At 43.1% G+C, this 20,491-nt stretch overlaps 1 protein-coding gene across 4 annotated transcripts in view; it reads right to left on the bottom strand.

The window, feature by feature from the left end:
- ATP2C1 (ATPase secretory pathway Ca2+ transporting 1) overlaps window positions 1–20,117 on the bottom strand; it is a 220,563-nt gene extending 200,446 nt beyond the window's left edge. Inside the window, exons 1-2 of one of the 4 annotated variants that reach the window (XM_070726349.1) lie at window positions 19,872–20,117; window positions 19,130–19,314 (exon numbers count right to left, since the gene is read on the bottom strand). In XM_070726349.1, the coding sequence (XP_070582450.1) occupies window positions 19,130–19,135 (6 nt within the window). In that variant the 5' untranslated portion in view covers window positions 19,136–19,314; window positions 19,872–20,117. Of the gene's footprint in view, window positions 1–19,129; window positions 19,315–19,668; window positions 19,768–19,871 lie in introns of those variants that run through there. The other 3 variants (XM_070726351.1, XM_070726352.1, XM_070726350.1) reach the window with 3 other exon arrangements.
- Between the last annotated feature and the right edge of the window lie 374 nt (window positions 20,118–20,491).

Below are 20,491 nucleotides of genomic sequence, written 5' to 3'. Positions count from 1 at the left end.
CGAGAGAAAGAGACAAAAGCCCAGCCGGCTAATTTCCCCCCTCCCTCCAACTCCAAAATGCGGCGTGATTTTAAAACTGACTGGATTGGATTTCCACCCTCGAGAGAAAGAGACAAAAGCCCAGCCGGCTAATTTCCCCCCTCCCTCCAACTCCAAAATGCGGCGTGATTTTAAAACTGACTGGATTGGATTTCCACCGTGGGGAAGGAGCGGGGAAGAAAGAAGGAGAGAAAAGTATGGCTTTTTCTAATTGGATATTGTATTTTTTAAATTCTCATTGAAGGCATTTGTAATTGCTTCTAAATGATGTTGGTTTTGCTTTCGCAAAAAAAAAAAAAATCAAAACAACCTCCTTAGGTGCAAGTCAGCTGAAAGTTCTAGTGAGACTGAAGGTAGATAATTCATTAACAATCAAGGCATGTCAAACTGATCTGTGTTTCCTGAACTAGATACTGGATATTGGATATTAGATGTAGAAGTTGTTTATGGTTATTCCCAGTTTCTGGAAGTATTGGCTACAAGGTGGGAAGATGTTCCTCTAAAGCAGCGTTTCCCAACCGGTGTGTCGCGGCACACTAGTGTGCCGCGAGACACGGCCAAGTGTGCCGCGAAGTGACTAGGGAAGCTCCAGCTGGGCGGGGCGCTGCCGGTGCCGACCTTGAGCTCCCGCTCGCAGCTGTCCCCCGGCTCCTGCTCGATGCCGCGGTTTTCGGCGCTCTCCTGCTGGGCCCCAAAGAAGGAAGGCAGGAAGAAGGAGAGCTTCATTCTTCGCGCCTTTTTCCCGCCTTCCTTCTTTGGGGCCCAGCAGGAGAGCGCCAGAAACCGCGGCATCAGGCAGGAGCCGGGGGACAGTTGCGAGTGGGAGCCCCGGCAGCGCCCCGCCCAGCTGGAGCTTCCCTGGCGTTGGCGGCAAGTGTCCTTTGTGGCCCGGCGGGAGGGCACTGGCAGTGGGAGCAGGGGGGAGGGGTGGTGGCTGCAGCGGCTGCAGGCAGTCGCGGGGAGATGGCAGCGGCGAGAGGGAGCTCCAGGCGGCGGCGAGAGGGAGCTCTCTCTCTCTCTCAGCTGACTGCAAGCGGGAGCCCTGACGGTGGCGGTTGGACGTGCTGCTGGACGTCGTACATGCTGGCGCTGCGGGCCTGGCATATACGGTGTCCAGCAGCACGTCCAGCTGCCGCCGTCAGGGCTCCCGCTTGCAGTCAGCTGAGAGAGAGAGAGAAAGAAAGAGAGAAAGAGAGACATAGCAAGAGAGGCAGAGAAAGAGAGACAGAGCGAGAAAGAGAGACAGCAAGAGAGGCAGAGAAAGAGAGAGAAAGAGAGAGAGAAAGAGAGACATAGCAAGAGGCAGAGAGAGAGAAAAAGAAAGAGACATAACAAGAGAAAAAGAGAGACTTAGCAAGAGAGGCAGAGAGAGAGAGAAAGAGAAAGAAAGAGAGACATAGCAAGAGAGACAGAGAGAGAGAAAGAGAGAAAGAGAGAAAGAAAGAGAGATAGCAAGAGAGGCAAAGAGAAAGAAAGAGACATATAGAAAAAGACAGTGAAAGAGAGAGAGAGAGCAAGAAAGAAAGAAAAAAGCAAGAAAGAGATAGCAAGAGAGAGAGCGAGCAAGGGAGAGAGAAAGACATAGAGGAAGGGAAGGAGGGAGAGAGAAAGAGAGCAAAAAAGAGAGGAAGAAAAAAAGAGGGATGGAGAGAAAGGGAAGGAAGGAAAAGAGAGAAAGAGGGAGAAATAGAGCGAAAGGGAGGAAGAGAGAGGGGGTTTTTGTCCAAACTTTTCTTTAGCCCCCCCCCCCCCCCGCTCCCCCCTTTCAATGTTCCCCAGGATTTTGAAAATATGAATAATGTGCCGCGGCTCAAAAAAGGTTGGGAAACACTGCTCTAAAGAGATGTCTCTTGTGGCTTGTACAGGTATTTTTAAATGTGAAACATTTTCTAACAACCAAGATGGAAGGGATCTTGGAGGACTTCTAGTCCAACCCCCTGCTTAGGTAGAAAACCCTACAGGCAAGTATCCAACATGTTCTTTAAAAGTTCCAGTGTTTGAGCATTCACAACTTCTAGAGGCAAGTAGTTCCATGGATTAATTGTTCTCACATTCACTCCTTGCTTCTAAGTTGCTTCTCTCCTTGATTAGTTTCCACCCACTGCTTCTTGTCCTACAGGTGCTCTGGAGAATAACTTGACTCCCCCTTTGTGGCAGCCTCTTATTTACATTGTAAATAAGCTGTCTCAGACAGTTCTCTTAAAACAGAACTCTTATAAAATTGAACATTAAGTAATATCCTAATATACATTTCGAAACTTTGAACTAGAGGAATCAGCAAATGTATGATACTTTAGTGACTGGACAGATATTTAGCAAGATATTTAATAAATTCCACTGCTGGTTGGCATTTATAGCCAAAGAAACATGCAAACAATTGTAACCTTCTGTTAAAATGAAGCCTTCTGTGAACATAATACAGTGATCCCCGAGTTTCGCGATCTCAATCTTTGCGAAATGCTATATCGCGATTTTTCCACCCGATGACGTCACTCCCTTCCTTTCTCATCTTTCTTTCTCTCTCTCTTTCTCTCTCTTGCTTCTTCCTCTCTCACACTCTCTTCCTCCCTCTCTCATCTCTTTCTTTCCTTCTCTCTCTTTCTCTATCTCTCCCCCTCTTGCTCTCGAGCGGCAAGCGAGCAGCCGGGCGGGCGGGTGAACGGGCAAGCGGAGCGGCCGGGCGGGCGGGTGAACGGGCAAGCGGAGTGGCCGGGCGGGTGGGCGAACGGGCAAGCGGAGCGGCCGGGCGGGCGAACGGGCAAGCGAGCAGCCGGGTGGGCGGGCGAACGGGCAAGCGGAGCGGCCGGGTGGGTGGGTGAACGGGCAAGCGAGCAGCCGGGTGGGCGGGTGAACAGGCAAGCGGAGCGGCCAAGCGGGCGGGTAAACGGGCAAGCGAGCGGCTGGGCGGGCGGGTGAATGGGCAAGCGAGCAGCCGGGCGAGCGGGTGAACGGGCAAGCGAGCGGCTGGACGGGCGGGTGAATGGGCAAGCGAGCAGCCGGGCGGGCGGGCAAACGGGCAAGCGGAGCAGCCGGGCGGGCAGGTGAACGGGCAAGCGAGCAGCCGGGCGGGCGGGCGAACGGGCAAGCGGAGCGGCCGGGCGGGCGGGTGAACGGGCAAGCGAGCAGCCGGGCGGGCAGGTGAACGGGCAAGCGGCAAGCGATCTTGGGGTTTCCCCTTTGCCTGGGTGGCGGGAAGACCCAGGGAAGGTTCCTTCGGCCGCCCAACAGCTGATCTGCTCCGCAGCGCGGCAGCAGCGAGGAGCCGAAGATGGGGTTTCCCCGTTGCCTGGGAAACCCCATCTTCGGCTCCTCGCTGCTGCCGCGCTGCGGAGCAGATCAGCTGTTGGGCGGCCGAAGGAACCTTCCCTGGGTCTTCCCCGCCGCCCACACGCAAACTCCACCATCTGCGCATGTGCGGCCATGGAAAAAGGCGCGCACATGCGCAGATGGTGTTTTTACTTCCGCACCACTACATCCCGAAAAATCGATTATCGCGAGGGGTCTTGGAACGGAACCCTCACGATAATCGGGGGCGGGGGATCACTGTATACTAGTTGGGAGCAAATATACCTTTGTATTTCCACTCAAAAATTAGTTTGATTAACAAAGAAAATAAAAACAATGTTTTATCATGGTTAACATGGTTTCTTGATGGTAAAAGATATATTTAGGCAGGGGTCCCCAAACTTTTTACACAAGGGCCAGTTCACTGTCCCTCAGACTGCTGGAGGGCCGGACTATAAAAAAAACTATGAACAAATCCCAATGCACACTGCACATACCTTATTTTAAAGTAAAAAACAAAATGGGAATGTACTATTTAGGGGGGGAAGAAATCTGAAATTCATATATGTTTATGTTTTGTTTTTAATTTAATTTTGTTGTTTAATATTAGGATGTATTAATTTGTAAAATTGGATTAGAATTTTAGAACTATATAGAATTACATAGGTAAAATTAATGGAAGATACATAGGGTAAATAAGGGGTTTATGATATGTAGTATATGGTTTTATGAGTTTGCATTATGAATTTTAAATATACTTGGAAATGTAGAGGATTGATGAAAGTTAATAATAGTAAATGCTAAGTGCCTGAAAAGTAATTGAGCTTGGAAATATTGAATGAAATTATAGAAAAGTAAATATGGAAATGTATTAATTGATGCATTGGTGTTCAGATAGATTTTCGTAGTATCACTAGATTACTATAATACTATGATAAATATTTAAGAAATGAAAATTTTAAAGCATGGATTTATTAATAGTTGTGTTTTTAGTTTTGCTGGTCTTTTTAGTTTTAATAGTAATAGATTTTGGCTTTGTTTTATTATTAATTTCTTTTAATAAAAAAGAAGGGAATTTTTATTATATATATATATATATTTGTTTTCGTAGATTTTCACGGGTATATGTATGTAGATTGTTCTGAGTTCGGGTTTTGCCCTGTGTAATATTATGACGGTCTTGGTATATTCGGGTTTCTTCCCGTGTAGGATTTGGAAATTTCTGGCGACGTTTCGACGAGGTCCCACTCATCATCTTCAGGCTGGTGTTTCTGTCCTTGTGCTAAGGCGAACACTGCGAGACCTGAGCTGCCTTCCTTCTATAAATACTGGTGGCTGGGTGTGGTTTGATGGCTCAGCAATTGCCTGCTGTGTAGAAACTTCCTGGTGAGTCAGTGGGGTAACATCAGCTACATCAACGATCCCAGATGTAAGATATATACAAATATATTACCTCTACAGGGAGGATACCTTCTTGCTGACCAGGACCTACGAGAAACTCGAGGTCCAAAGAGCTACCATCCTATGTGACCTCAAATTTCTACGCAACTGCCGAGACAGAAACTTGATCCGCAAATGCTGCCAACTAAAATTCCATTCTATAACCCCATCCACTGAACGGATCCTGAAAAGAACTGAATTAGCCCTAATCAGAAATGAACTCCACAGAAAAAGATTCCTACTAGACCAAACCAACAAAGACTTACTCAGTCTTCACCTCAAACTCAGCAACAGAATCCACCCAATACTCTGGGACAAATCCAAACAACTAGCCCTCTGGAGAGCTGAAACAGAAACCTCCCTCAATACAGACTTACACACCAGGAAACTCCACAATTTGGAAAAACACCAGAAGCCCAAACCCTTTCCACAGCAACTCATGAAGCATACAGTACATAATATATCGGACAGGACCCTCACCACAGCAGAAACCAACGTCCTCTCCAAAGGATTCAACTTTGCAGTCGCCCCCAAACACATCCCCACTGAAAACATCATATGCGGAGTTGAAGCCACCCTAACCAAAATCAACCAAGATGAAGCCAACAAAATCAGACTCGAAGTCACCAATGTCCTCTGCTCCAGCATTCCACCCAGAAGCAACTTACATAAAGATGAACAAAAAGCACTCACCAACTTGAGGAAAGACAATAACATAATCATCCTCCCAGCAGACAAAGGCAATGCCACTGTGGTGATGAACACATCTGACTACCAAGACAAGCTATCCAACCTACTCCAAGACCCCGCTTACAAACCTCTAAGCACAGATCCTACCACCTACCTGGAAAAAACCACCAAATCCAAAATAAAAGCTTCTCCCATCAGTGAAGAAATCCAACAAAGAATCATCCCCAGAGAAAAATCATCCAGGTGCCCCAAGCTCTATGGCCTCCCCAAGATACACAAAGAAGGAACACCACTCAGACCCATAGTCAGCTCCATAGGCTCACCCCTACAGAATCTTGCCAAATTTCTTGCCAAACAACTCCAGCCCTATGCAGAATCCATGTCTCATGTACAAAACTCATTCCACTTCATAGAAATCATAAAGGAACAAAACCTACAATCCAGTGACTTTCTCGTAAGCTTCGATGTCATATCTCTCTTCACCCAAGTGCCTATCAAAGAAGCCCTGACAGCCATCCAAAACAAATACAACCCCCCGAAGCACATCTTAGATCTGACCAACCACTGCCTGATGAATACATACTTCATCCACAATGGACAAAGATACAAACAGATAGTAGGAACCCCCGTGGGATCACCCGTCACCCGTCATCGCAAACTTATACATGGAATATTTTGAAACCCACGCCTTGGACAAATCTGAATACAAACCCAAGCTCTGGCTTAGATATGTAGATGACACCTTCGTAATTTGGCCACACGGGAAAGAAAAACTGGACAGCTTTCTCACACAGCTCAACAGCCTACACCCCAAAATACAATTCACCATGGAAATAGAAACCAACAACAAACTTCCCTTCCTGGATGTCCTAATCTACAAAAAACCCGATGGCTCCCTAGGACATACCGTCTACCAGAAGAAGACACACACCAACCGCTACTTGAATGCAAAATCCCACAACCACCCTGCACAGATCAATTCCGTAGCCAAGACCCTCATTTCCAGAACCAAACGCCTAGCCGACAAAGACCACCTGGAACCTGAATTACACAGTCTCACAAATGTATTAATTTCCAATGGATTTCAAAGAGAGGCAATCAACAACTTAGTCCAAAAAGAGACACCCCCCAAGAACCAAGACACAGAACAGAACAATGGCACCGCCCTCCTCCCTTACATCAAAGGCACCACAGATAAAATCAGTAAAATTCTCCGCAAACACAACAATAAGACAGCCTTTGGTACAGATAAAAAAATAGCCAACATCCTAAGAAACCCGAAAGACAATATCCAACTAGAAAACCAGGGAGTTTATCAAATACCGTGTAAAATTTGCCCAGCCACATATATTGGACAAACTAACAGGAGAGTAAATGCACGTGTTGCAGAACATAAGAATGCATTAAAGAAAAAAGAAAAAACCTCCTCCCTTTTCCAACACTTCAAACCTACAGGACATGAAATTGATTTTGACAGTACCAAATTAATTTCCAAAACAGAACACTACAGCAAAAGAATAATCATGGAAGCCATCGAGATAGAAAAACATCCCCAAAATATGAACAAGCGGGATGATACCTCCCGCTTACCAGACATCTGGAAACCAGCCCTCAAACTTATCCCAGCCATAGAAACCAGACTCAGAACACACATTGTAAAACAATCAAGTAGCCTGCAAGCTCCAACTACTCAGGATATCACGCCTAATCCACAACCATTAACTACTCAGCATACCTCAGCTACATCAACGACCCCAGATGTTACCCCACTGACTCACCAGGAAGTTTCTACACAGCAGGCAATTGCTGAGCCATCAAACCACACCCAGCCACCAGTATTTATAGAAGGAAGGCAGCTCAGGTCTCGCAGTGTTCGCCTTAGGCCAAGGACAGAAACACCAGCCTGAAGATGACGAGTGAGACCTCGTCGAAATGTCGCCAGAAATTTCCAAATCTTACACGGGAAGGAACCCGAATATACCAAGACCGTCATATATATGTATGTATGTATGTATGTATGTATGTATGTATGTATGTATATATATATTTGTTTTCGTAGATTTTCACGGGTATATGTATGTAGATTGTTCTGAGTTCGGGTTTTGCCCCGTGTAATATTTTGAGTGTCTATGCGACGTTTCGGTCACATTCACCATCATCAGGCTGAAGTTTTGAGCTTCGTGCTGTTGTAAATATGGAATGTTTGCAACTGCCATTTCTTCCTTATATGTAGTGTTAGGGGTGGAGATTTGGTTTGAATGTAGCAAATAGATTGGGTGACTATGTTTTAGTGATTTGATTGGTTGGTGGAATCACAATCACTTGAAGGATTGACATGGTGATTATTATGAAATGGTTTTTTGTTTAAGGCTAGTTTCCAAATCTCTGGTAGGTGGGATGTATCATCCCTTTTGTTCATGCAGAGGGGGTGTTTCTCAATCTCTATAGCTTCCATAGTAATTCTTCTATATAAATTTTCTGTTTTGGAAAGTAATTTAGTTTTTTCAAAGTCAATTTCGTGCCCTGTTTTTTTAATGTGCTGGACAAGGGAGGAAGTCTTTTCTTCTTTTTTAACTGCATTCTTATGTTCTGCAATGCGTGCGCTCACTCTTCAATTGGTTTGTCCAATGTATGTGGCTGCACATGTTTTGCAAGGGATTTCATAGATTCCTTGGTGTTCTAGTCGGATTTTATCTTTTGGGTTCCTTAGGATGTTTGATATTTTTTGGTTAGTGACAAATGAAGTTTTGATATTATGTTTGTGCAGAATTTTACTAATTTTGTCTGTGGTGCCCTTGATGTAAGAGAGGAGGGTGGTACCATTATCCTGTTCTTGATCTTGATTTTTGGGGGGTGTCTCTTTTTTGATTAGGTTTGTGATTGTTTTCCTTTCAAATCCATTAGAAATTAATACATCTTTAAGTTTGTTCAATTCAGTTTTTAAGTGCTCATGGTCAGCTAGGCGTTTGGTTCTCGTGATGAGAGTTTTGGCTACTGAGGTGATCTGTGCGGGGTGGTGGTGGGAGTGTGCATTTAAATAACGGTTGGTATGGGTCTTCTTTTGGTAGATGGTGTGTTCTAGGGTGCCATTGGGTATTTTATAGATTAGTACATCCAGAAAGGGAAGTTGATCATTGGTTTCTGTTTCCATAGTAAATTGTATTTTGGGGTGTAGGCTATTGAGATGTGTGAGGAAATTGTCTAGTTTTTCCCTTCCATGTGGCCAAATTACAAAAGTATCATCAACATATCTCAGCCAAAGTTTAGGTTTGTGTTTAGATTGCTTTAATGCATTATTTTTGAAATATTCCATATAGAGGTTGGCGATGACAGGTGAGAGGGGTGATCCCATGGGGGCTCCCTCTATCTGTTTATATCTTTGTTCATTATAGATGAAGTATGTATTAGTCAGACAGTGGTTGGTTAGATCTAAGATATATTTGGGGGGCTTGTGTTTGTTTTGGATAGCTGTTAAGGCTTCTTTAATAGGTATTTGGGTGAAAAGGGATACGACATCAAAACTCACAAGTAGGTCACCAGGTTGTAGGTTTTGTTTTTTAATTATTTGTATAAAGTGGAATGAATTTTGTACATATGAGGTGATAGTTTCTGTATAGGGTTGAAGATATTTGGCTAAAAATTTGGCAAGATTTTGTAGAGGGGAGCCTATGGAGCTGACTATTGGCCTGAGAGGTATTCCTGTATTTTTGGAAGGCCATAGAGTTTTGGATATATGGAAGATTTTTCTCTGGGGATGATTCTTTGTTGGATTTCTTCACTGATGGGAGAGGCTTTTATTTTGGATTTGGTGGTTTTTTCTAGATAGGTGGTAGGATCTGTGTTTAGAAGTTTGTAGGCAGGGTTTTGTAGTAGGATGGAAAGTTTTTCTTTGTAGTCTGATGTGTTCATCACTACTGTGGAGTTTCCTTTATCGGCTGGGAGGATGATTATATCGTTGTCTTTCTTCAAATTGATAAGTGCATCTCGTTCCTCCTTTTGTATGTTGCTTCTAGGATACCACCCTAGGTACCACCCTCCTCCCTTACATCAAGGGCACCACAGACAAAATTAGTAAAATTCTGCACAAACATAATATCAAAACTTCATTTGTCACTAACCAAAAAATATCAAACATCCTAAGGAACCCAAAAGATAAAATCCGACTAGAACACCAAGGAATCTATGAAATCCCTTGCAAAAGTTCGGGTTTGGCGTTCGGCTTCGGGAGACAGCTGGGAAGCCGTGCGGCTGTTTTAAAAGGTGACAGCCGGGCTGGGCGGCTTCCCAGCACCCCCCCCGAACCCCGAACTTTTGCCGAACTTCCGGGTTTGGGGTTCGGGAGGTTGCTGGGAAGCCCCCCAGGCCGGCTGTCACCTTTTAAAACAGCCGCGCGGCTTCCCAGCTGTCTCCGAACGCCGAACGCGGAAGTTTGGGTTTGTCGTTCGGCTTCGGGAGACATCTGGAAAGCCGCGCGGCTGTTTTAAAAGGTGACAGCCGGGCTGGGGGGCTTCCCAGCACCCGCCCGAACCCTGAACTTTTGCCGAACCTCTGGGTTCGGGAGGTTGCTGGGAAGCCCCCCAGGCCAGCTGTCACCTTTTAAAACAGCCGCGCAGCTTCCCAGCAGTCGCCGAACGCCGAACGCGGAAGTTCGGGTTTGGCGTTCGGCTTCGGGAAGCTGCTGGGAAGCCGCGCGGCTGTTTTAAAAGGTGACAGCCGGCCTGGGGGGCTTCCCAGCAACCTCCCGAACCCCGAACTTTTGCCGAACTTCCGGGTTCGGGAGGTTGCTGGGAAGCCCCCCAGGCCGGCTGTCACCTTTTAAAACAGCCGCGCGGCTTCCCAGCAGTCGCCGAACGCTGTTTTTTTGCGGGGGGTTTTTTTGGTTGCACGGATTAATTGACTTTACATTGTTTCCTATGGGAAACAATGTTTCATCTTACGAACCTTTCGTCTTACGAACCTCCCCCTGGAGCCAATTAGGTTCGTAAGAGGAGGTATGACTGTATATATATATATATATATATATATATGTGTGTGTGTGTGTGTGTGTTTTCGTAGATTTTCACGGGTACAGGTATGACGGTCTTGGAATATTCGGGTTACTTCCCGTGTAGGATTTGGAAATTTCTGGCGACGTTTCAATGAGGTCCAACTCGTCATCTTCAGGCTGGTGTTTCTGTCCTTGTTCTAGGGCGAACACAGCGAGACCTGAGCTGGGTGTGGTTTGATGGCTCAGCAATTGCCTGCTGTGTAGAAACTTCCTGGTGAGTCAGTGGGGTAGCATCTGGGGTCGTTGATGTAGCTGAGGTATGCTGATTAGTTAATGGTTGTTGATTAGGCATGATATCCTGAGTAGTTGGAGCTTGCAGGCTACTTGATTGTTTTGCAATGTGTGTTCTGAGTCTTATATATATAAAATTTATTTATTTATTTTGGACTTCTATGCCGCCCAGTCCCAAAGGGACTGCCGCTCAGACACTATACTTTTCCGCCCACACCGAAAAAAAATTAGAGGGAACACTGCTTGGAGGCGAGAGGCCTAGCGGATGAGCGGAATCCTGAGTGACTCACGGCAAGCTCTGGGCCTGCGGTGGACTTTTTGGTGCCAAACGGGTGCGTGTAGAGCATCCTTTGAGCCACCGCCATCGATCCAAGTCTACAGATTTGTGAATTCTGGGAAGGGGGCGGATCCAGCAATCTTTTTTAAAGACAAGGCTTGGTCCTGATTGGATACGACAGCGAGCAATCCCACGTGACTGCTGGACCCACTCCTCAGTATAGAGAAAGACGTAATCACCCAGGAGATGGCCTTCAGAGGCAGTCACACTACTGTCAATATTGAAAGCCATTTAACTCTATGTCTTCCATGAATTGGTACCAACTTTGGCATTACACCTTATAAGAGCTGGGTGGTACAGTGGTTAGAATACAGCACTGCAGGCTACTTCAGCTAACTGCTAGCTGTAGTTCAGCAGTTCAAATCTCACCACCGGCTCAAGGCTGACTCAGCCTTCCATCTTCTGAGGTGGGTAAAATGAGGGCCCAGATTGTTGGGGGCAATATGCTGATTCTTAAACCGCTTAAGAAAAAAAAGCACTATGAAGCGGTATATAAGTCTAAATGCTATTGCTAATTCTAAATGCTAATAACAAATTCTAAGGTTTAATTATACTTTTTGTAAAAAACCCAAATCCTTACATTCCTTAAATTAAAGGATTACTGATAGGAGAGATTTGATAGATTTGACTGGTTGGTGTCACAGAAGGACAGATATGGGATAACGGTGCTCTTTGGAACATCACAAAACCCAGCTGATATCTGCTTTTCAGGAAATCCTATGGGGTCAAAGCCACCCTTGAGGGGTGGTGAAAAAAGGAAGGATGCTTTGTAAATCACAAGGAAACAACAATTTCCTCACTTGATCCAAAGAATCCCTCTTGATCAGCAGCAGAGATATGGCCATTTTGGCAAGATTGGAGACAAGAAGATTATGTGCTGGAGTGCTTTTTGGATAAAGGATTGAAACTGGATGAGACAACTTTCAACTTCTATATTACAGATCTAAACACACAGAAAATATTTTTTTAAAGACACTCCAAAATGCTAAGAAAGCAGCGAATTAACACAGAGAGAAAATTATAGACCCCAAAGTGAAACAAACTTTTAATGTAAGTCTTTCTATTCTTTCAGTTAATTAAATGTCACAAGAGAATTAGATCAGATGATACAATCATATCTTTAAAGACCATTAAAACAGCTCAGCAAGCCAGGAGCTATTTCACGTGATAGCTATTTCACGTGATCAATAAATTAACCATTCAGATGACAGATCCAATCAGATTTTAATTTCATCAAGATTTCATCAAAATAACAAAATATGCATTGTGATTGAACAACAGCTTTGCATCTTTTCTTTTTTGTGTATATGATATCACATAGCACATACAAAAAGCCATTATGAGTTTGCAATACATATTTTACTTTTATTCTCCCCTGAAAGCCAATGTATTTAGAATAGAAGATCAATAAATGCTAATCTGCACAATGTACGTAATAACTGCAACTACTCTTTATCAAATTACTTTAAAAGAAATCTTTTAAATAAAATATATTATCTTCTCAAATTAAATTTGTTTTTTGTCATGTATGTCCTATTTTTTATAACTGTATTAGCAAACTGTAATTCTATAATTTAATATTACAAATCATACCGTACTTAAAATTTTCTACTACAACAGATAAACTTATTCAATATTAATGAAACATACAAGTGTTCATATTGTGATGCATATTCCTTTCTAGATAGCTTGATCTACCTAGGAATGTCATTGAACCAAGAGCAATACTATACAGCAATTGTTTCTAAATTGTCACATATATTAGATCTGTGTACAAACATGAATCTTCAGAGGTGAACGTATCTTTCTACATTCTAAACACGTGTTTTAAAAAATTACAAAAACACAGAGAAATCAAAATGTACAAAATTCCATATCAATCTCTGTAATTTTGCACTATCCTCAATACTAAAAATAACAAATACCTTATAAATAAATATACAAATGTTCATGGTTTCCTCATAAAACAGCAGATTATGAAATAAATTAAGCAGGTCTACACTGAATATGGATCATAATATTATTATTAATATTATGGCATTTCTGCCTGTGAGTGTCTTATTTTGTCCAAATTTTTAAGTAGTATACGTCATAGTATAGGAAACTTACAATAAAATTTAATGCTTCATAAGAAGAGACAGAGTTTTTATGTGAATTATAGATTCAGAAACTAAACTGGATCTTATATATCGTATATACTCGAGTATAAGTCGAGTTTTTTAGCCCCAAAAATGGGCTGAAAAACACAGCCTCGGCTTATACTCGGGTCATTGACAAAGTCACCACACGAGGGCGCCATTGCTTGAGCCAGAGCGAGGAGGCACCAGCTTTTGTCCCCTCTCGCACACCGTAGTTCCTCTCCCTAGCTCAAGCAAAGAAGGCAGCCATTTGCAATGGTGAGTCGGATTAAAAAGGCCCCCTGCTGTCAGATTCTCCTCCCCCTCCTTTGAAAGGATTTAAACTGTTTAAAAAATGGTATTTTGTGGTAGTTGCTGTCCTTGCTTGGATAGGATCTAATAATGTGTTATGAGGCAGAGCTAGACAGGAATTCTTTTTCTATCTGTCTATCTTTCTATCTATCTATTTTTCTATCTATCTATCTATCTATCTGTATCTATTTCTTTCTTTCTATCTATCTATCTATCTATCTATCTATTTTTCTATCTGTCTGTCTGTCTATCTTTCTATCTATATCTATCTGTCTATCTATCTATCTATCATCTATCTATCTATCTATCTGTATCTATTTCTATCTATCTATTTTTCTATCTAACTATTTTTCTTTCTATCTATCTATCTATCTATCTATCTATTTTTCTATCTGTCTGTCTGTCTGTCTGTCTGTCTATCTTTCTATCTATATCTATCTATCTATCTATCTATCTATCTATTTATTTCTATCTATCTATCTGTCTGTCTGTCTGTCTGTCTGTCTATCTATCTTTCTATCTATATCTATCTATCTATCTATCTATCTATCTATCTATCTATCTATTTGGTTTTCTATGCTGATAACCTCACAGCAGCTAATGCTGAAGCTCTTCTTTGGATACACTTATTTGTTTGTTTGTTTGTTTGTTTATTTATTTAATTGGATTTGTATGCAATCCCTCTCCAAGGACTCAGGGTGGCTCACAGCATATATAAAAACAGAACAATAATGTAAATCCAATTAATGATGAGAAGGAATCCAGTTTTGAAGGATTTTAACTCTTAGGTTTTAGCTTTGTTCCTGATCGAGCTACTTTTTTTACTTTTTAATTTATTGTTAATATTGTTAATTTGTTTACCCTCTTTTAAATTTACAGAGCTAGTTTACTGGTTTTCTTTAAAATAAATATTCTAAAACATGTCTCAATTAATGTAATTTTATTGTTTTCCATTTTTATAAGTTACCAGTAGCCACTGCATTTTCTAACCTCGGCTTATACTCGGGTCAATACGTTTTCCCAGTTTTTGTGGCAAAAATTGGTGCCTCGGCTTATACTCGGGTCGGCTTATACTCGAGTATATACGGTATATGATTAAATTCCAAAAGATGAAAATCATAAATTGTTATGAGTGCTAACTACTTAGTAATTTATATGATAGTTACATAAATTATTTGGTTGTCGGAAATAATACAGACAGGTAGACATACAGGGTTTCTCCTAAAGTAGGACACTGCTGAAAATAAGGCCAAGACCGATTTTTTGGGTGGGCATAAATATATGCTCTCCCCCCAAAATAAACCCTAGTAAAGTGATGGCCATGGCCAGCACAGAAGGAACCCCTTTCATTCCCTGGTCCCTGGTCACCAACCATAGCCCGCTGATCAAGCAAGGACTGAGAATTCTGTCTCTCTGGGTTCCTGGAGATATTTCCAGCGTACTCTTGCTAGCCCCAGCTCTGCCCCCAGCACTAGGCAACCTTGCAGAGAGGGCCCCACTATTCTGCAGCTCATCTTGTGATTATGGAGCAAGTGGAAGCCATGGCTTGCGTTCCACAGGTGTTGCTTAGGCTCCTGCCACAATGAGGCAGAAAGTCATGCAGCCCATTGGAATTGTCTCTCTCTCTCACACACACACACACACACACATACACAGTTGCTGCTGCTTGGAAAAAGGACAGGCGATTGTGGAAAGCATGTGCTTATGATAGAAGCAAAGTGCAGCCTATCCCTTTCAAGCAATTGTGTGTGTGTGTGAGAGAGACAGAGAGAGGGGGGGGGGGAGAGAGAGAAAGACTGTTCTGGACCTGGGCTGGGATCAGCTGACTGTTCCAAATAATAAAAGTTTTACAGGCTGATAATTTTCAAAATAGCATTTCTTTTATTCCTTCCACTTTGGATCTCGTCATTACAACTCCAGCACGGATAAATGCATTCAACTCTTACAAACTAAATTACAAAGTTATAAGTCTTTCTAATTAACAAGCTGTCTACTTCAAAACATCTTCTTATCTCTAAGTCAGGTTCATGCTGTTAAAAAGCAGTTTATCATGCAATAGAAAAACTCACTTATTTGGAGAGATGACATAAAACACCATCTTGGTTTTCTATCATTTTGAAGAAAGCGTTCTTCTCTTTCATTGAATTCCGGAAGTGATGTAATTAATTAATTAATTTACACACTCTGAAATAGCACATTAAACCCCCCCCCCCCAAATTTCATCCTTTCTTTTCTGCAACCTTCTGAACTTTGGATTTAATCAAGGACTGTCTTCTAAGCTTCCACCATCAGAAGAGACATGACTGCATACTTTTGTCGGACGGCTGTTTTGTTTCACTTTCCTCGCTAGCTTCCCCCACATCTCTTAAATCAGGATAATTGACAGCTTCTATGTCATCTCCACCTTCTGAATCTCAGAATTCTAAAGCTGACAAGGAACACACACAACAGAGAGAGAGATGAAGGAGGGAAGTAAAAGTATTGCAGGCAACGCTGTTTTGAGTTTCTTCTCCATCATTTCTCTTTGTCTGTCACACACACACACTTGATGAAAACAGCAGAGGGCAGAGTGGGTAGTAGCAGTATTGGGGTCTGCTGAGACTTACCGGCCGTTCAGAAGCTAAGGAAAAAAGCGGCAAGCAGTGGCTTCTCTGCTCCATCTCTGTCTCCGGCTCTCGAGCAAAGCGGTGATGGGGAGAAAACTCGCTGGCTGCCTGAGGAAGCCAATCTGACAGTCAAACCTCTTGCCAGGTGCAGCAGCAGAAGCAGCCAGCGAGCAAACCTTTTGGGTAGTGGGGTGGGAGAATGCACCTAAGACACAGCACCAGGACAAAGAAACTGCTGTGGGCAGGGAGCACTGGCTATGGCTGGGCCAGCTGAACTGCATCTGTCGTGGCTGCCCGGTGACTCACTGTTGAGTGTCTGGGGAAAAGTAAGCGGGAGAAAGGGAGTACAAGCAAGGGTACTGTGAGGTTGCCCTCCTCAGGAAGAGGCTGGCTCAGTCACTGTCCCATCTGGTCACTACCAAGGCAGAGGGGCTTCCTGGGCATGCTGATGGATGCTCCGGTCAGTCAGTGCTCAGGTGGGGAGGCCACAGAGAAACTGGAGTAGAGAGGAGCAGGGGGGAAGGGGAGGCCTCCAATGACCATCACTACACTCGCAGAGCAGCCGCTGCCTTAGCTGGAATTTGGAAGCCATAGAACCGGAGTTTGGAGGAGAGAAAAAGACTTCTGCTGCTTTCTTTGTATGCAGCCAAAAGTAGAAGCAGCGAAAGTCCTTCTTTCTCTTCCCCAAACTCCAGCTCTATGGCTTCCAAACCCCAGCCAGGGCAGCAGCTTTTGTTTCCAGCGAGTGCACTTCCCCCTCTATGGTGACAGCTGGAGCTGGAGGTATAACTAGAACTTAATAGACCGCCAAGAGATGCCATGGAGCGGCCAGACTCCAGTAAGGCATGTGATTCGTGCCCCACCCCACTTCCTACACCCTGAAACTACTAAAATCCGTCCAATAATAAGGCCAATGCCATACTTCAAGGGTCAAAAAAATATAAGACATGCTTTTATTTTCAGGGAACACGGTACATACATTTATACATACATCAAGAAAACTTTTTGGTAATTTTATTTTTTAATCATCAAGAATAAGAGTTCCTCTTCCATTTATTTGTTCTGCTTCTTTAAGAGGTTAGATCAGGGATAGACAATTAATTTTCCCCAAAACCCATATACTAGTGATGGCGAACTTTTTTTCCCTCGGGCCAAATAGTGTGTGCGCATGCTATCACTCGCGTGTGCGTGTCCACATCCATAATCAAAGCCCCCACTCACCCCAACCCACTGCGCACTTACCCCAGCCCACTGTAGGACCTCCACACTCCATTACCTGACTTCCAGTGGGCATGATAGACCCCTTTTTCACTATCCTCAGGCTCCAGAGGTTTCTTGGAGCTTGGGGAGGGCAGAAAATCTCCCCCGACACCACAGAGGTCAAAATTGCCTTCCCAGAGCTTCCATATGAGTAAAAAATTAGCACACACTTGCATGCTGGAGCTAGCTAGGGCTATGGCTCACGTGCAAGCAGCTATTGCTCCACATGCCAACTGTGGCATGCGTGCCATAGGTTCACCATCACAGCCATATACCATATATACCCTGTTGCTGCCCCACTGCCCCACCCTCAATGCTTCACTTTTGCCCTTGTCACTTACATTCTGCAGACTAGATAGCAACAGCTTAAGAGCTGGATGCCTAGATCTGGCCGAGAGAGTGACAAAAAAGTTGCTAAAATTACAGAATAGTAAGAGATTGAAATATATTTACCAAAATATACTGCATATACTGTATCTGCTTACTGTTGGATACCCTCCTTAGTAGACTGAATGGGAAGCTACATTTGATTAAGAAAGCTAGAACTATTCTCAGATTTTTTTAAAAAAATTCCTAATGTAATTTAGTATTAATTTTATCAGGTGCCTTAAATATAAACACACAATACATCTGTTATTTCAGTTTCTCTGATATTCTGTTTTTCTAATATTTGGTCATGCTGAATGGATCAGACTAAAAATATGGAAAAATATGTAGGGAATCAGGTTGAAAAACATTGCATTATTCTGTATTACTATGCATTTCAAAACTTTAATGATAGAGTTGATGACGATAGAGTTTCTCTTTGAACAACTTCATTTCAACTTTGTTCAAGTAAAAGAGAGTTTATTTCAATGAACAAATTATAAAGATAGAATTGTTTTCTACAATAAGCATTACTACCAAATAATGGAATAATTAGTGTAGTAGATCTGGAGGGGACAGGGTTATCTCTTCCTTTAATGTGAATTTTCACATTAATTTGGTGTTATTATTAAAATACAAATCTTCTTTTTGTATTAATATTAGAGTAATAATGATATATGAAGCTAACTGATATTTCTGGAGCTTGGTTGGACTAAACCAATTAGTGTAGAATTAGCCATGAGATTAGTGAGAAGACAGTAATTTCAAACTGGTGGATGTTATTCCCATATAATTATTTTCAATTTTATTGAAAATGCTTTTAACATCTTGAATTCCTCAAGGATTTCCAGTTAAAGAAAGGAACCGATATACAAGATGAGATTAAGACACTTGGGCAAAGAATTTCTAATGACCTAGGTTTAGTACAGAAAAGAAAAACTCCATTTCTATTTTCAAAGTTTTGAGACTAGAATTCAAAATACATAAAGATTTTAATTAATTTAAATAGAATTTTAATCATATTCAAACTTTTCTTGAACAACAAATATATAACAGAAGTCTTTAATCTTTTCCTAACCAATAACAACCACTAGATGTGATCTATAACTGATCACACTTGATTATTTTAAATAAACCACAACAAAAGAAGCTATATAACAAAACTGTGGTTCAGACAAAGCACTAGATTTTATGAATTTAAGGCAGAACTTCTACAAAATAGAGATCCAATAGTCTTTTATCCAACACTAGGTAGAGTCTATAGCAAGCAAGCGTATGTCTCAAGAATCACCTGAAGACAGATTATACAAAATGTAATTGATATGTTTTTGTTTCTTTAAGACAGTTATACTGTTTTCTCCCACAATCACAAAATAAACTCCATCCCCAAAATATTTACCTTCATTTTCCCATTGAAACAGCACTTGGGTTGATGGCTACAAAGACTTTAATGACAGCAACAAGCAGCCCAATGGTTGTGATTGAGCAGAAAAGTGCAGAGACCCCTATATTCCAGGAAGATGCTGTGTTCCCACTGACCTCAAACACAGCAACATCGGTGAGAACAGGGTAAATGATGAAACGCTAGCAAAAGAAAGGGAGATAAAGACATAGGAAACAGAAAAGCTTCTGCTTATTCTGGCCATTCTTTCCCATCATCAGGAAGGCAGAAAGCTCCCCCTCCCCCCAAGGTTTCAAAGGGAAACGCTCTGCAACCCAGCAGCTCCGCAAACAGACAGACTCTTGGGAGAACCACCCACGGGGACCTATGGCTGAATTTCAAGCCTTCTCGGGAACGCGGAGAATCCTCCCTTCTCCCGTGAGCTCCTTAGGGATCGCTCTCCTTTCTTGACACCTGTCACCCGCTGCCCTCCATTCCCAGCGACCGCCAGCTATTCGGCGTCCTGTTCGTTGCTAGAGGCTAGGCCGGACACCCACCTGGAAGGCGGACAAGAGAAATCTGCTGAGAAAGAAAATTTCCCAAAGATGAAAGCAGAAGGGATGGCTGCGGGCATGCAATAAGATCTCTCGCGAGCCTTTTAGCTTTTTTCACCAGAAGAAAGGAGGAGCCACTGGCATCCGTCCCTCCTCTTATAGGCCATTCTTCAATTGCCCCATCCCTGCTACGCCTCAGAACCTACCTTGTGCCCCTCTTGCAAGCTGTCGGCCGCTCTGCTCAGGGAAAGATTCCTTTATAACTGCCTCGACTCGGGTCCTTGCCAGCGCAGCAGCAATAGTGCCGACAATCCAAACGCATCCCCGTGTCTCCCTACCGAGTCGGGTTCGTTCGGTCCTCCTCTCAGACCCCGGTTCACTTTCGCTACCAGTCACGGGCACGGAGCGGAAGGGTTTAGAAGAATAAGCGCAAGGCAGGGCCCTCGGAGGACGCAGGACCCGGAGCGGACGTGCGCATGCGCAGGGAAGAACCGGGCGCTGCCAGACAGATCCAATCGACGAATCCGTTTCTTCGGCGCCGTGGTTGTTGATCAACGTTTCTTTTCCTTCGCTCCCCTCGCCATGCCTCTCGTTAAAGGAGGAGGCGGGATGAAAGGGCTTGGAGAAGTTCCTGGTTTGGCCAGGACTGGCTTGGTATTCGGAGAGACATCCGCTGTTATAATTATTATGTATACATAAATGTTAGCAGTTAAAAAATTATTAGTATGTACGTATACCTAAATAGTATTATTAATATTATTTTTATTATGTTGTTTATAAAGTAAATTGACTCAGACAGACTTAGTGCCAAAAAAGCACTAAGAGT

Source organism: Erythrolamprus reginae, chromosome Z (assembly GCF_031021105.1).
Source record: "Erythrolamprus reginae isolate rEryReg1 chromosome Z, rEryReg1.hap1, whole genome shotgun sequence".
In the NCBI taxonomy this organism is placed as follows: domain Eukaryota; kingdom Metazoa; phylum Chordata; class Lepidosauria; order Squamata; family Dipsadidae; genus Erythrolamprus; species Erythrolamprus reginae.
The sequence above is the reverse complement of the archived record's forward strand: the minus strand, read 5'-3'. Positions and strand labels throughout refer to the sequence as shown.